This window comes from Cladophialophora carrionii (genome assembly GCF_000365165.1).
Source record: "Cladophialophora carrionii CBS 160.54 unplaced genomic scaffold supercont1.10, whole genome shotgun sequence".
NCBI lineage: Eukaryota > Fungi > Ascomycota > Eurotiomycetes > Chaetothyriales > Herpotrichiellaceae > Cladophialophora > Cladophialophora carrionii.
Window position 1 is genome coordinate 564412 of NW_008481817.1, and position 16608 is coordinate 581019.

General features: G+C 55.0%; 6 protein-coding genes across 6 annotated transcripts; 4 read left to right on the plus strand and 2 right to left on the minus strand.

The window, feature by feature from the left end:
* Positions 1 to 77: 77 nt before the first annotated feature.
* On the plus strand, positions 78 to 726 carry G647_09686 (uncharacterized protein; the record flags this gene model as incomplete). Its single annotated transcript, XM_008725679.1, has 3 exons — positions 78 to 210; positions 264 to 429; positions 480 to 726. The coding sequence occupies 3 exons, from the start codon at positions 78 to 80 to the stop codon at positions 724 to 726; spliced, it is 546 nt and encodes a 181-aa protein (XP_008723901.1).
* Positions 727 to 1335: 609 nt separating this feature from the next.
* On the minus strand, positions 1336 to 1905 carry G647_09687 (uncharacterized protein; the record flags this gene model as incomplete). Its single annotated transcript, XM_008725680.1, has 1 exon — positions 1336 to 1905. One exon carries the CDS (start codon positions 1903 to 1905, stop codon positions 1336 to 1338), a length of 570 nt encoding a protein of 189 aa, XP_008723902.1.
* Positions 1906 to 2434: 529 nt separating this feature from the next.
* On the plus strand, positions 2435 to 6120 carry G647_09688 (uncharacterized protein; the record flags this gene model as incomplete). Its single annotated transcript, XM_008725681.1, has 3 exons — positions 2435 to 4106; positions 4157 to 4264; positions 4310 to 6120. The coding sequence occupies 3 exons, from the start codon at positions 2435 to 2437 to the stop codon at positions 6118 to 6120; spliced, it is 3591 nt and encodes a 1196-aa protein (XP_008723903.1).
* Positions 6121 to 7630: 1510 nt separating this feature from the next.
* G647_09689 (uncharacterized protein) lies at positions 7631 to 8486 on the plus strand (the record flags this gene model as incomplete). The annotated part of the gene is made up of 3 exons (XM_008725682.1): positions 7631 to 7717; positions 7837 to 8023; positions 8128 to 8486. The coding sequence occupies 3 exons, from the start codon at positions 7631 to 7633 to the stop codon at positions 8484 to 8486; spliced, it is 633 nt and encodes a 210-aa protein (XP_008723904.1).
* A 1661-nt stretch (positions 8487 to 10147) lies between these two features.
* G647_09690 (glycine cleavage system T protein) lies at positions 10148 to 11635 on the plus strand (the record flags this gene model as incomplete). Its single annotated transcript, XM_008725683.1, has 1 exon — positions 10148 to 11635. The coding sequence occupies one exon, from the start codon at positions 10148 to 10150 to the stop codon at positions 11633 to 11635; it is 1488 nt and encodes a 495-aa protein (XP_008723905.1).
* A 3121-nt stretch (positions 11636 to 14756) lies between these two features.
* Positions 14757 to 16007, minus strand: G647_09691 (uncharacterized protein; the record flags this gene model as incomplete). Its single annotated transcript, XM_008725684.1, has 1 exon — positions 14757 to 16007. The coding sequence occupies one exon, from the start codon at positions 16005 to 16007 to the stop codon at positions 14757 to 14759; it is 1251 nt and encodes a 416-aa protein (XP_008723906.1).
* Positions 16008 to 16608: the final 601 nt, after the last annotated feature.

Genomic DNA, 16608 nt, shown 5'->3' on the forward strand with positions numbered 1-16608 from the left:
CTGCGTGTTCTGTCCTGGTAGCGGTCTCTCTCTTGATGCCGAGTATTGGAAACATCAAGCTGTACAAATCAGGCAACATGGTCCCTCCACCGCCAAAATGGGTCCTCGATCTGAATAACGGAGTCCCCGCAAAGCCGAGGAATGCTGCCAGCATCCCAGATCCCCCGGGTTACTCAAGCTCAAAGGCACTCACAGGAAAACAGGCACGCTGTTTCGAAGCAACATCCATCGCAGTCTGCTAACCGTCTGACAGAAATCACAAGGGACTGGACGCAAACCCCCAACGCCGGAAGAGACAGAGACATTGAAGCTGAAGAAAGCCTGGGAAGTCGCACTCGGCCCCGCCAAACAACTCCCCATGCAAGCTATTATGGGCTACATGTCCGGGAACTCCCTTCAGATATTCTCAATCATGATGGTCTTCATGCTGTAAGCTCGACGTGTCTACGCCCACGACCGCGGTCCTAACCCCGGGACAGATTCAAGAACCCTATCCAGGCGATATCCCAGACAAACACACAATTCGCAAGATTCGAGAGCCCTGGCAATCGCACGCAGATGCTCGGCGTCAAGGCGTTGTACATTGTGATGCAGTGTCTGCTACTTGCCTTGGGCATCTACAAAGTGAACAGTATGGGACTGTTACCTACCACAAGAAGCGATTGGTTGGCATGGGAATACCAGAGGGAACCTCTTGAAAGAGCATATTTCGCTTTTGGACGATAATAAGCAGACATGAAGAGGAATACTCGATGCAGCGAGGTCAAAATGGCGCACGATATCGTTCATGCCAGCAGCCATACTTCTTCCTGTCCTCAAGCCTCTCCATGAATGTCGCTCGATCGGAACGCGCGGCTATCGATTTGTACTGATCCTCTGCACTTATGCAACTGCTCTTATCTGCTTATGAACCGAGAGTGGTGACTGCTATCAGCCCATACTGGACTGGCAGAAGAGCAGAATGCTCAAATCAAGGCTGCACCGTGCGGTTGAATCTTTCATCCTCCCTGCAACATTGCCCAGTAGCAGTCGGTATGGCTCCTGAATCTTCAGCAAAACCAGCACGTCGATATTGCTTGGGTCAGTGCGGGCGACTGTGTCACTTCCCCGAAAAATGCACCTTTCGTGGTGCATGGCCTTCAACAACACCTTCTCGATGGCTTCCTTGCAAGGTTGGAGCTTCGGGGATCATGTCAGTTGATCTCTCCGTCACATTAACAGAGCTGTCGTCGGATTTGACATCAAGCTCGCCGCGCTCCAGTGCGAGGGCTTGCATCTTCCTAGCCATCTCGTCATCGTCGGCTCTCGCTATCGCTAGCGTCTAGACGTGGTCAGCTACTTTCCTAACGACATGGGCCGGCATTCAGATCCAGGATCTACCTTGAAAGACTTGGTCAGACTGTCAGCGTCAAGTTCATCGAGCAGCTTGATGTCAACAGCCCTAATAATCCGAAGCCACGCCGGCTCCGTTCCCAGTTGGGCTCGCACAAAAGCAGTCCTCTCTTGGCAAGACTTTGAGCACCACTTTTCCAGCTCGGTTCTGTTGATGAGTTTGAAGTCCTTGCCACCTTTCCGGTTCCAGACCTTCTCGCCGCCATGCGCCAGTTTCTGGTTAGGTCTCGAACAAAGAGCGTAGCCACATCGGTTGTCTACGTTTCGTTCGTAGATGAGATCATCAAGGTCAGAGGCTTGGAACAGGCTCAGACAGTGTCTGAACAACGAAGCGTCTGCGGGGTCTGGGTTGGCCGGGTCAGCATCGGATCTGGAAGGAAGATCAAAAGCCTCCACGACGAGGTCGGCTATGCGAGTCTGCAGTTTCTTTCTGTCTTCGATGTCCTTGGCTTGGCGCAAGGCAGTGGCACGAACGCGAGCCTGGTCAGTTGACTTAGATTTCTCTGTGGCCATGTTGCGCCATACTCCCAGGGCGCCTTCACCCGCTTGTAGCCACGAACAGTCTCTGCGGAAATTAGAATTTTGCCTTGGAAAATTGTGAGAATCGCGATAGTCGCCCGCGGGTATCTTTGACCGGTCGCACAGAGGATGATGCAAGTGTACACGGTTTCACGGCGAATATCTCGAACTTGTCACCGAACGCAGCCTGGTCTGATTAAGTAAGTAACCAGGCTAAGTGGACAGGTTACCGGGTAGTTGCAGCAAAGGGCCAAATGCCCCACGTTGCTACACAGCACACTCTTACTCCTCCGTGGACCGCACCCGCCAGCTAGTCATTTTCTTCCTCTGCAATACCTTCAGGCCGATGTTCAGGTGATCAAGAGTCTCACGGTCAATCATTTCTGACCTTGGCACCGGAGCGTTGGGCAAGGGTGGCGCAGGCGCTGCGTCACCGTCTGCGGGAAGTAAGATCATTGCAGCTTCGACTCTTTGCACAAACTCGGCTCCATCGCGCCGCGAAAGCCTCTAGATACGAGCCAACATGCCTACGGTGCCTTTCAAAGTCAAGGCCATCTATGAATACAAGTCGCAGGAGCCCGACGACCTCAGTTTCGACAATGGGCAGATAATCACAGTCACAGAGGACGAGGACGCAGACTGGTTCACCGGGGAATTTGTGAGCCCCAGTGGAGAGAAGCTCGAGGGCATATTCCCTAGGAATTTTGTCGAAAAGTATGAACCGGCAATCCCTTCACGACCCGTGCGTGCCCCGAAGCGTGCTCCTGCTCCAGAACCATCGGTGAACGTCCCTGAGCCCGCACCTTCTCAACCAGCACCTCCGACGGACGACACTCCAGAAGCTGTGCACGCGGAAGAGAAGGAACCTACAAGGGAGCCACCGGAGCAAGCTAGATCAGAACCCGAGGCCCCTCCGCCAGCTCCAAAGCCCCAGCCAGCTGCTGCCGCTGCGCCTGCCTCTGGACCGTCTTCCGCTCCTTCGACGAAGGCTCCCCCTCCAGTCGCGGAGAAACCAACTTCGAGTTCTTTTAAGGACAGGATTGCTGCGTTCAACAGACCGGCTGCAGCGCCAGTGGCACCATTCAAGCCCGGAGGAGGGGGCCCGAGCACTGGCTTCATCAAGAAACCGTTTGTTGCGCCTCCGCCCAGCAGGAACGCCTATGTTCCTCCACCACGAGAACCCCCCATTTCAAAGCCCTATAAACGCGAGGAAGATCCTAGCGTAAATGAGCCCGAATCCAGGGAGCCTGTTGAGGCGGCAGCGCCGTCTGAGCCCGACGCCGAAGACCAACCGAAACCACAAAGTCTCAAAGAAAGGATAGCCCTCCTGCAGAAACAGCAATTGGAACAGGCGGCTCGAAATGCTGAAAAGAAGGAGAAGCCAAAGAAACCACCCAAGAAGAGAGTTGAGACCGCCGAGTCTGGTGAACAGGTCCCGCAAACTGCACCGGGTCTTATAAGACTGGACTCGAACGAGACAGTGAGCCGGCCATCGGCTGAACTTGCTGAAGGCGAGCACGAGCCCGAGCCTGCTCCACCTTCACGTCGAACGACAGGTCTGGGGACGCCACAGCCTCAACCATCTCGAGAGCTCGTCAGCGATACCAATGATGCCGACGATTCGGGTGCCGCGGACGAAGACGATATGCAGGAGACCTCTACGGAAGAAGAGCGACCAAAGTCGAAAGGCACAGATCTACCAGTTCCAGCAGCTGCGCCGCAAAAGCCAACGCCACAAGAACAAAAGGCTGAAGATGACGAAGATGAGGAGGAGGAATCAGAGGAAGAAGACCCGGAGATTCGCCGCAGAAGGGAACTGAGAGAGAGAATGGCCAAGATGAGCGGAGGGATGGGCATGATGGGTATGTTCGGTCCTCCAGGGGGAGTAGGCCTACCTGGTGCAGGCAGAAAACCAAAGTCTTCAGAAGGCTCCCGGCAGGCAACGGAAAGCCATGCTCAAGAGCAACCTCAAGAACGAGCTGCTCCAATTCCAATCATGGCGCTACCGGGCATGGCACAGTCGCTACCCAGACGCCCAGAAGAGGTATCAGCTTCTCCGAAAGACGACGACGACAATGACACCGCACAGCCCACACCTCAAGCACCAGCCGTCCCCAGCGAATCTGATGATTATGTTTCCCCGCAACCTTTGCAACGCCGTTCCACAGATCGAACCGCCCCTCCCGTGCCTCAAGGTATGTCCAGTGAACTGGGCACCGTGTATATGTCTACTAACGTCTCAAAGATCGAGCTGCTCCACCACCACCACCACCACCGCGTGACACAAGGCCCGCACCCCCGCCTCCGCCTACTGGGCCAAGGGCAGCTCCGCCCGTCCCTCAATCGCCCACCTGTATGTAAAGTTCTCAAGCCTCGGGGGCATTGCTGACTCTCATAGCGCGACCAATCCCTCCACTACCGTCCTCATTACCTGAAGCCGCTCCGGACACGTCTGGCTACGAAGAAAGCGAGGAACCAGGGGATACCGAGGACAACGACCGTCAAGCTGCCGACAGTCTAGCTAGCCCTCCAGCTGTTCCACCGCTCCCACCAACCAGACAACCCGAGCCTCCAAAGCTGGACACAGCTGAAGAGGCTATCTATCCTCCCAGCGAGAAACGGGCGTCCAGATTGCCTCCTCCAGTTCCGATTAGTCCAGCCTCGCCTGTTACAAGAGCTCCTCCGCCTCCTCCACCAGGCGCACCTCCAAGTCGCCGTTCAACAACGGATTCAGGAGCCTTCCGCAGTGTCCATTCTCCAAAGACTAATTTGGAGGATGAAGAGGAAGTCACCGAGTACGAAGGGGATTATGATACTGATATCGCCTCTGACGCGAAGCACAAGGATGCGTTGAGAGCTCACAATCGGGACTCGAGTCTGGACGAAGGAATGCTTACTGATGATGTTAAATCACCAAAGAGCCCGCCTGCTCGAAATGCACCTCCTTTGCCGCCGGTCAGTATACCTCAAGACGTACCACCTCCGCCACCGTCTGTGCAAACACCAAAGTCAAGGAAGTCTGTCGACGCTCCACGTGCGGCTCCGCCACCAGTACCTGCACCCAAGACTCCTGAAAATGAGGAGTATGATCCACATAACTATAACTACTCTGCGCCCATGCACGCCCCACCCATACCCGTTGCCAGAGCAGCCTATTCCACAACGTTGCAGTCCCCCAAGGAGGAACTTGAAGAGGGAGATATGTATGGCGGAGATGAGGCAGCCCATGCTCCACCACCACCGCCTGCGGAGAGGCCGGCCCCTCCGCCGCCGCCACCGGAGCGACCTGAATATATCCCACCCTCCAGCTTGGCTCCTCCGCCTCCCACCGGTGGTTCCCCGGAAGCGCCTGCTGACCTGAAAAGATCCGGCACACTTTCTCGTCGCTCAATGGATCATTCTCGGGGCAGTGAGCAGGGCTTCATTGCTTCGGACATTGACCTGGGGAAAAAATCGCTCTGGTGGACACAGGACAACCTGCTGCCACCTTCATTACAAGGCAGGCCAGATATTCTATATGAAATGGAAGCGAATTCCTCCACTAAGCGTGGAGGCAGAACAACTATCTCCAAGGACGTCTACGTGCTTTACATGGACTACTCTCAAACGACCATCAACGCCAGCTATGAATCCGCCGACCCCATGCACGTCACGCTCGAGCAGAATCATGAGCGACCGCCGCCAGCCCCTCGGCGAGACCAGCTCGAGACCGCCTCAGAACAGTATGGGAAGCAGATGGCAAGAGTCGCCAGTGGCCTTGCCGGGACCACTGTGGCCGATGGCTCTGCACGGGGGTTCGTGCTCGAACTTATGAAGCCTCACACGACAGCACTTCTTCCCATCGGCACACGCGCGTACGGTGCCCTCGTATACGCGAATCTAGGCAATGCCTCCACGCAGCAATTTGACGAGATCCGCCCGGGTGACATTGTCACCTTCCGCAACGCCAAATTCTCGGGCCACAAGGGTAGCTTGCACCAAAAATACAGTCTCGATGTGGGCAAACCAGAACACGTCGCCGTGGTGATCGACTGGGACGGGACGAAAAAGAAAATCAGGGCGTGGGAACAAGGAAGGGATTTGGAAAAGGGCAAAAAGCCGAAGGTGCGAGAGGAGAGCTTCAAGGTGGGCGACTTGAAGAGTGGCGAAGTGATGGTTTGGAGGGTCATGCCGCGGACTTGGGTAGGTTGGGATACTGTCAAGTCCTAGATGGACATTGCACAAGTAGACGGAGGATGGTGTATGCCATCTTCCTATCCTGACGACCGGGGATTTTGGGCCAGGATGATGCGACGCATGCGCATGTGTGTGTGATGACCCCTTTGTTCTGAGCTGACTCCCGAGTTGGAATGATACTCGATAAAGCATAAAATAAACCATTGTCTCCGGTAGCTCTTCAGTCAGTCGAGAGATCTTCTAGCAGTACTGGCGGGTGTCGAAGAGGTGACGACCTTTTGCGCCGAGATTCCCTGATCGAATTACAATCTCTCTTTGTCCGTGCTATATGCGAGTGCTACAGTTGACGCCAATGTTCAAGTGTTCGAGAACGAAGAAAAGACCCAAGCAAAGGATTTACTGTCTCAGAGACTGTCTTTCCCACCGTGGTACCCAAGGGGTTATGCTCCTCGAGAAGCGCCACCGAGGCAAGTGCGTTGATCGCATGCCCGCTTGTCGCAACCTTCAATTCTTGGTCGTCAACACTCGATCAACGAGGTAATGTTTATCGCTGCCATTGAGACGCTGCCATGTACTCAGGATCTATTGTTTGCCTGGATCTGTATTAATTCGTACTGAACCACGGACCTTGCATCCATGCTATTCCTACATACCGAGTGACTCCAATCCAACATTGGAAAGAGATCACCTGCTGGCTTTTTTCCACCGAAGATACTCGATTCAAGCCCGGATCCCAACTCGACCTCGGAAGGACCCCGATCCCTCACCACAGACCAAAAACTGGCCCATGACAGCGGATATCTGGACAACATGGCGAACATGGCTCCGGACACCTTCCAGCCTCCGTAGTTTCAGATATAATAGCGAGGCGGCCGCTCGGAAGGGAGCTGGGAGAGAGGCTGCTCATCGTGCTGTAGAGAAGGCAGCTGGCTTCTCACCCACATCGAAGTGACCAGTATTAGAGAATCGGAGTTATAGAGGTATTCATCACAGATGAAGATCCCCTTCTCCCTTCGGGATGTTTCCGCAGTACTTGTCATGGAACGGTCATCGAACAGCCGACGAGGAATACAATCAATCGTTTCCCCTAGTCTTGGTTGCCTTGTCGTATTTTCATTGTCTTTGACTTTGCGCTGAAGAGGACCAAAACCTCGAGGCGAGTTAGTATGTCTCTACATGCTCTTGGAGAAGTAGTCAGTCAATTGGATTTACAACCCAACGAGCTCGCCGAGACAGGTGTATCCTCAGTCACATCAAGAACAAAAGCATGAAAGCAGGAGGTCGACGAGGTACTTCACCAGTCGACCGATTTGATGCCGAGTCAAGCAGACACGAATCTACGTCATCCCTGACTCGCCGACTTCCCAGTCTGTCTGCACTCTGGCTTCATTCACCCCACGAAATTCATTCGGTCCACGTTTGTGCTACGTCCGGGCTCAATTACTCGCTCTGTGGACTTCGCGCAATTCTGTTCCACCTCGACCTCACACGGTCGCCAAATACCCATGACCGCGAGGCCCAGAGGTCGTCGATGCGCGCCATCATGCCTTCTCTCCTCATCACCGTCTTCGTGATCCAACTCGTCTGCCACCTCGTGCTCACCATCGGTTCAAAACCCATCAATGACCTGGTATGTATGCGTGGCACCTTGTTTCCCCCCTTGTCCAGTCCAGTCCATTCCAATCTTTCTACCTGCCTGGTCATCCCCGTTCTGTATTGGATATCGCTCACAATAAGGGATTTATGTAGTTATGGCAGATCTACACGTGCCTCCCGCTCCAGTCGTCCAGGGACATGCAGCAACAAATCCGCCTGCGCAGGGAAGTCGTGCGGCTCAAGCGGGAGATGAACGCCGTGAGCGCGCAGGATGAATTCTCAAAATGGGCCAAGTTGCGAAGACAGCACGACAAGGCTTTGGAGGAGCATGATAAGAAAGGTACGATCACCAATCGGCGACGAGGACCGTGCTCTCCGGGCATGGGTTCGACGTTTTTGCGCACCGGAGGATTTGCTAATGTGTTGTTTTTTAAACCACAACAGCCGCCGCCGTATCCTCCGCCCGCGCCTCCTTCGACACCAAAGCCACGGCGATACGATGGACCTGTACAAGCGGCTTACGCTTCGGGCTGCAATTCTGGCACGCGAAGACACCAGTGTTCACGTACCCGCGCGGCTGGTTCCCGTGGTACGTGGAGTGGTTGTTGGGCTTTCCTAGGTGTCCGTACGGGGGGGTGAGCATCAACGTGTGGAGCACGGCTTGTGCGACGGTGATTGCGCTGGTGGGCGACGTCGTGGTCTATCTTGTGCAGTATGTGCTGCAGTCAAATACAGGCGGACAAAAGGCGAAAACGAAGCAGAAAGGGCCAGGGCCCATGCCTATACCGATGCCGGTGGATTAACAGCGTAGCATTCGGGCGAGAAACTCTGCGCGCCCATATATACATGTCACACAGCGAAGAAACTACTGCAACAACCAACCGCAGTTCTGCTCTTTTCCAGGCTCAGATAACACATACATACTGTCTAGCCCGGTGCATCATCGTGGTCTCATCAGGGCTAAAGCAATCATGTTCGCGTCACCGACCGGCTGTGCTCATTTCGAGGTCACGGCGGCCTAAGTGCTTGACTCTATGTTGATTGGAAGTTCATCATCTGAGAACCACTCACCACCACCGCCGCCGCCGCCGACGGTATTTTTTCGTGTCCTGCCTGTCATGCACTGCACTGCGTTTGCAGCATCGAGGCGACCTCAAGTTAAGGGCCTGACGAGGTCATAGACTCCCTGTACGTGAAGCTTATCTGTCGACGCCCATGCGCACGCCCCGAATTAGACGAGTCCGGTCCCTTCGACAGGACATCTGCAACTTCTCGCGAAGTCGCCGCTTTGCCATAAGCTACAGACCCAAAAAAAAAAGGGTGGACAATGTGCTCCGCGCCTCGAGAATAAGCCCCATCGAGTTACTCGGCCTCGGGCGACCATCTCCCCGCTCAACCGAGAGGGAGACAGCCACACCAGCCAGAGCAATCGCATAACTTTCAACATATGACGAATTGCGCAACCTCCAAAAATCACTCCGTAGCTTCCTCAGGGTGAATCCCCAAGCAGGACAGCACACGCCCAATCATGTTATTGTTCATAACGTACCCTCGCCATCTCTTCGCAAACCCCCGTGGGGTGAGGTCAAGCGTCTCGGCTTCAGAGAAGATTAGAAAAAAAAACATCCCGTAACGGAGAGCGGACTCGTATCTTCATCCACTCTCCAGGACGAATCTCTCGTCGACGTGAGACACCACACAGCCGCCCGCACGGAGGCAAGGAATACAAGCGACGGTAAGGTCGGCGGGCTGTAGCTCAGGGGGGGCCTGAGGAAAGAGCGGGAGGCGCAGGTTTGGGAGGGCAAAAACCGCAGTGATGGTGCTTTTATGGCGGTGCCTCGCGGCAGGTCCTGACGTTCTTAACCGCACATGGGGGCGCGGAAAGGTAGGGCGGTCCGGGGACTTTCTCCCAAAGCTAGAGGGTATGCAGAGGCTGGTGGACATCTGCTGTGCGTGAGCTTTGAATGCGATCCTTCGAGCGCGGAGATGGGTGGAAGAAAAAGGAAAAAGAAACAGAACTGCAGTGAGAGACGAAAAAGTTGCGAGTTCGACAAACTGTGCCAAGACTTATTTGTGGACGCTAGGCTTAACTGAGGCTAGAGGCTCAGCGTCAGATGATCGGATTGGTCAGTGCCGTGAGATGGAGAATGCGGGAAAGACGCAAACCTCTCCGCCTCGGCTTTCCAGCCTCTCGAGATTGAGGATATCTTTTCACATCAGGATAAGGTACGGGAAGAGCATACATCAAACCAATCAATCACTCGATACAAATTGTTGTTCAGCTCGAGGTCAAAGCTGTCCTCAACAGCTAGCTCATGATGTGTTGAGACGAGGTTGCAAGGAGAAAACTGGGCAATCGCTCAAAGGCAACGTAAAGTGAGTGGTACACATCACCTCATATCTCCCGGCGGATAAGAAGCTGCGATCAATCGAGCGGCACGACGCGGGGGACACAGCAAACAAGATGCCGGCACGTCAAGGAATGAGGCCTCTGCTGGTCACGGCTTGCAGGGCGAGCAAACGACCTTCAACCATCCCGCGAAGGCAGCTGAGCTTTCTTATCACATCATCCTCGCCATCACAGCAACGCCCGACATGTCGCTTCCCACCAGAAATGATACCCATCCCGCTACCCGTCCCGAAACCGAGCTTTCCGACGGTGGGAGGATCGCGTCCCTCGCCCCAGGTACGGCATGCATCTTCCACGGCGTCGAGCCAAGAGCTCAAGCGCACGCCGCTGTACGACTTGCATGTCTCCCTCGATGCCAAAATGGTGCCATTCGCGTCCTTCTCCATGCCGTTGCAGTACCCAGACCTCAGCCACAAGGAATCCCACCTCTGGACGCGCCAACACGCCAGCCTGTTCGACGTCTCTCACATGGTCCAGCATAAACTCTCCGGCGAATTGGCCGAGGAGTTCTTGATGACGGTCACGCCTTCGGCCTTGAAGGAGCTGGAGAAGCACCGCTCGACCCTGTCATGTCTGCTGAATGAGCAAGGCGGGATCGTGGACGACACGGTGATTTCCCGCATTGGGAAGGATGGGTTCTACTTTGTCACGAATGCCGACTGTCGGGAGAAGGATCTGAAGTTCCTCGACGAGCAGATGGGCAGCTTCTTGAAAGCCCGGGGCGCCTCGAAGGAAAAGATCAACTGGCACGTCCTTGACCACCACGCGCTGTTGGCACTTCAAGGTCCTCAAGCCGCAGAGGTCTTGCAAGCCCTCGTCTTCCATGACACGGAGGATGAAGGTCTCGACACGAGCCTGGAGACACTGTACTTTGGCTCTAGTCGGTGGGTTCAACTCACACTACCCGAGTCAGGCATGAATACGCCGTCTCTCCTCATTACTCGTACGGGCTACACCGGCGAAGATGGCTTTGAGATCTCGATTCCCCCTGAAAATGGAGACGCGACCGACCTGGCCACCAACATCGCAAAGGCGCTGACAGCGGACCAGTCCAAGGTCCGCTGGGCGGGGCTCGGGGCGAGAGACTCGCTGCGGTTAGAGGCTGGCATGTGCCTGTACGGCCACGACCTGAACGAGCAGATCACACCACCAATGGCAGCTCTGGGCTGGTTGGTCGGCAAGTCTCGCCGCGGGGAAAACCCCTCCCCCGCCTTCAACGGCCATGAGACCATCAACAAGCAGCTCGCGGCGCCGAAGAGCATGCCGGAGCGACGAGTTGGGCTCCTGATCGAAAAGGGCCCCGCTGCGCGCGAGGGCGCAGAGATCGTCGATCTCGAACACGACAACGAGGTCATTGGGCGCATCACCTCAGGATCTCCCAGTCCAAGCTTGGATGGGCAGAACATCGCCATGGGATACATCAAGAACGGCCTCCACAAAAAGGGCACGCAGGTCGGGGTCAAGGTGCGCAAAAACGTGAGGAAAGCGGAGGTGGTCAAAATGCCATTCGTGCCGAGCAAGTTTTTCACCAAACCTTCGTAAAAACATCGGATGCAGCATGAGGAAATTGAATTCCATGTTTGAAAGACGCCGATCCGATCAGGTCAAGAGCGCGTTTCCCGGCGGCTGAAGCATCCGGGGCAATCAACATCCCTGGTCAACGCGGCTCGTGCAGATAATGGGTTGCGGATACGTAGCAGCACTTGTAATGGTTGATGGGCATTTGTGTCTCCGTGGGGCTGTTCCCGGTCCTGGTCCTCGTGTGATTGTTGACCGTGGCGGGTGTGCTTCAAGTGACCGACATGGTGATTGTCTGGTGCGGAAGTTGGCCTCACCTGATCTTCAGCGCTCGTAGCCAAGTTAGCAAATTGTCTGCTCGGCCCTGGAGGGTGGTGGGCTCCCGTCTCTTTGGACTCATCTGGAGCCTGGCTCCTGTTCCTCATAGGTCGCTACAGCACAGCCGGCGGCGTCCATGCAGGGTCTCGCGGTATCATGAGGGAGAGGCGCTAGGAGTCTCCATCGGGCAGACTGAATATCCATGCCTCTTTCAAGCCGACGTCCATCCCAGGGGATCACTTCGCCGCTGGGAGAGCGGTCTTCATAGCGGTCATGGCTCTAAGGATACAGGGGACCCGTGGCAGAGAGCAGATCGCCCGCCTCGGCCAGGTCGTCTGCCAAGCCCGTATCCGAGAATGAAGAGTAGAGTTTGGACTAATGACAGTTAATTAGCCCAAAGCGTATGGTGACATTCGTACGCCGGGGCTCTCGATCCTCGCGGCAGGTTCCCCTTCCGCGTCCGCGCGCCCATGCACACGCCCACGTCCATGTCGCTGTGGCCGTCGGTGTCGGGCCCGGCTTGGGGCTAGCTGTGACTTGCTCTTTGCCTATTTTGACGACATTCGCTCCAAGTCGCCGAGTTCCATCTGGAGGGAGGCCGTCGGACAAATCTGGTGTAACTTACAGCATCCGTGATCTTGTGCGGGATTTACAAAGCCCATTCTCGTGTCTGCCACTCGTGACATGCACGTCGTGACGGAGCGGAGAGCCACACACAGACGCACCGACCATGTCACCACTGCAGGTCAATTGGTGTCATCGCCTGTTCCTGGGGGCAGCTAAGAGTCCTTTGTGCCAGCTCTGAGGACTGTGATTTGAAGCCGCCTTTCGGTACGAGGAGGCTAGTCGCCCAGGTCTGCCAGATGGCCATCCTGCTGATGCCACCCCTGCAATCCAAGGTCCTTTGTGCGTTGCCTCGGACCGGCGAGAAATACATTGCGCTAGTCGAACCCGTGAAGTGAATGCCAGACGTGCGGCGACATGTGCAGTTCCAAACCTCGGAGGACGACTGGGCTGGGTTAGCGTCTAGGTCTTTGTTCTTCAGTCGCGTGCTTGTCACCAAGTTTGGCTGCCAATCGCTTCCGAGTTGTGGTCTCTGGCCTGTGGTGAGGAGGGTGATTCAAGCGGCTTGGTGGCTTTGAGATGTCAGTCCACCACATCTTTGGGCCGATCAGCATTTCAGCAAGCTGAACTGTCAAGGTACATCGTACAAAGCCCTGTGCAGGAGGTTGTGGAGCCTCTCCCTCTGCGAGGAGCGGGCCTAGCATTGGGCTCGGGATGCACGCTGGCGGTTGGGAGAGAGAGATTGTGCATCCACGAAATCCATGTTTATTTGCGGATCCATTACGCCCTGAGGCTGTGCCCACCCTTTCACCTGCCATCCACCCTGTAAGCTACTCTAGGCTTGCTTGCCATCGCGCACGGCTCGACCCCCTGGCGGCCTCTGACTCGTTTCAAGGGCACAGTGACCCCAGCCAAGTGAGGCTGGATTTGCGTTCAGGAGTCCACAGGAGAGCTGTCCTTCATGCATGTCCTCCAGCTCTGCTGCAGCATTCCTGTCGGGAGTTGGGGAAGCTGCCCCTAGGCTCTAGTGCAAGTCGACTCGTCACATTCTGCTCTTTGTTGGGAGTTCATTCTCGACTTGTGGAGTCGACTCTTCTTTGTTGGCGAAAAGGGCCGAGGGATGCAGAGGCAGGTGACGCCCAAACACTCGCAAGTTGCTTAGAGACCGTTCTCTTCGTCTCCTGACATGTCTTGATAGCGTCATAAGGCGATCACGCCTCGCAACGGGCCCAAGCCGAGGCAGCGCCAACCTGTTTAAGATCAGCACATACAAGACGAATTGGGACACGATACGATGGAGGTGCCCGTGTATGATTGTGCAACCCGATCTCGAGGACATTGTTCAACCGCGATTAGCTCCTTGCTGCAAGGGCAGGGACGACCCGGGCAGGTCGTGGGTCCGCTCCAGCTAAAGGCAAGCGGTGTCAACATGCATGTGAAAGCCGTCATGGAGACTTGGGTTGGTGTCCTAGTGGACGGGAAGGGGTGTCAGAATGAACATGATTCCTGCAGAGGCTACCTCAAAATGTCACAGAAGGGGCCGCCAGCCGTGTGTCCTCCGCTCCAATTGCTGCTTTCCTAGCCGACTCGTCCCATGCTCCAACACATCCAGCAGTGTTTGTCGCTCCCAGTGGTCCTCGTCGGTGCCTCTCCCATTTGCCGACGCACGCCTAGGCCCCAAGGTGGAAAACAAGCTTGTCCAAATCTTCAAGTAGCGAGCTGATCATGTGCCGTGTCATATCGTCATGTCGTGCTGTGATGTCCCACTTCCCGTCCCCTTGAGTTTATCCAGATCCAGCCGCAAGTCAATGTCACCAGGCCATATCTCATGCATCAGCCTAACAGTAGTCACTCACTGACCTTTGAAGCTCGTTCCTTACTCCGTTCCAGCTGTTCCATGAAATATATACCTTGGCATGTATATCGCTGATGCAGTGGTGTAAATACCTATTCCTCCTAGACCGTGAAATGAATGACTGTATAATGAATGAAACCCATCATGTCCCGGCCCAGGTCTCATTCTGTGGGCCCTGTGGTGCGCTATGCACCCTGCAATGCATTGGGGATCTCTAGCTGCTGTGAAACCCTTGTTGTGTTCCACGTGGTGCAACGCGCTTTCGCCGTCGTACAACATGATTCCAGAAATGCTGACCAAGGATTCAGTTGAAGTCGTTATATATGTCAATAATGTCTTGATGAGATATCGTGTCGTAAAAAATTGAGATATGCTTGATCCATGACTGTCCACCTCGTTAGCTGGCGGTCATGATGACGCGCACAACAATTTGGAGTATGCCCTAGTTGAGAAGTCGGGGAGCGCTGACATGGCATCGGTGTATGGTTCTCGCAATGGAAATCGCAGATAATCCCCTTCCTCATCAGTTTCCAACGGCCTCTTCCGGCTGATACTGCGACGGTCCAGACTGCTGAACATGATGTCGTCACTGCCTTCCGAAAGTGGTGTAAGCGCGGACGTTTCGGAGGACAAGGTGAACGATGATTTCCTCGTGTGTGAGTTTGAGGGATTGATCTCAGCGTCTGTTGTCGTCCCTCCCTGTGTGTTCGAGGATACCACGCTTGCTGGTGAGAAGCGAGAGTTCCCTGCGTGGCGGTAGTTGGATCCGCCGTAATGTCTGTTTGGCCCATAGCCATCCCAAGCTACTGAAGGGTGGCCATGACCAAAGGCCCCAGACGAAAGAGGACCAGTATGTGCACTTGCTCCATGACCACTTCCACAGTCGGGATCCATACTCGCTTGACTGTCTCGGCGTCCGTTATCCTTGTAATGGCCTGGCGAACGACCACGCACCACCATAGGGTCAGACTCCTTGGTAGCAATGATGACCCAGTCATCGTGACCTTGCCTTCCAATGTTGGCGGCAAGCTCCACAACCACCAAGAAGTATTGTTGTTGCGCTCGCCGTTTGCCATTGTTTGCGGTAGCCTTCTGAAATTGAATCCGCTCGAATGTGAAGTTGGTTGGAGGAGAATTGGCTCCCGGAGTGTCGAAAGACCCGAAGCTGCCCCTGGTGGAATGGAGGTGATTCGCGCCTGGGTACATGTGTCCAGCACTTGAGTATGTGCCATTGGGACCCAACCCATGGCTGTGCGAGGGCGCAATTTGCTGCCGACCGGGTACGCGCTCTGTTGCCTTTTCCCGCTTGGGAGTATGCTGGACCAAGCCCCGACTTTCGCTCTCACCATTGTTGGTTGCTGCAGTCTTTGCAGAAATGGAAACAGCAAAGTTTTGAATCAATTCTTCCGAGCCATTCTTGTTGAGGTAGAGTGGTGCTTCCGCAATGCTGTTTCTGAAGTTGAATGCACATTGTACAGCAAAGTAGTTTCGACGGTAGCATGTCCACTTGCGGTCAACCTGGAAAAAGCCTTTCTGTATGCTGGCGGTGATTTCTGGCACGAGGCTTTGCCCACGAAGCGTCAACACCTGATGGAGGACATTCGTTTCATGGAACGGGGGCCCATCTCGGCCAGCACAGCTCTGGCTATCTTGTGACATGTTCGCACCTGGAAAAGCTGGATCCGGGAAGGAAAAGGGATATTGACCATTGATGCGAGGAGGATAAGTAGCTGGATACCTGATCCCTGATGGAAAAGAGCCCGGACTTATCTGAGGCGGCATACCATTCGAATACTGTGGCAGTCTCTCCATAGCTCTGAACGTTTGTCCAATGCCGTTTGCCGCACTGTACGGGTGAGAAATCTGTGGAGGTGACAATGGAGGGCTGTGGAACAAAAATCAGCACCTGTCACAAAGCTGGTAATTGCATTGCTAGAAGAAAAGGAAACGGCACTTACACTCGATGGGGACGGTCTATGACTGTCATTGAAGGCCCGGCCCAGTTGGACGAGAGAAGCGAAGGAGGTGCGCTCGAGAAATGGTCAGACGTGCACGCATTGCTAGGAAAAGGCTTGGGGAGTGTGGTGTAGCCGTTGGAAGAGGTCGTATGATTCCCACTAGTGCTCGCCGAGCCAGTCGTGGAATCGGGAGGGCTCAGCAGAAGCTGTGAGCTCTGGTGATACCTGAAAGAGATCTCAATGCGTCAGTAAGACAGAAATGGTCGAATGCTTCGTTCTGGGTTATATGTGACACCTCAGAG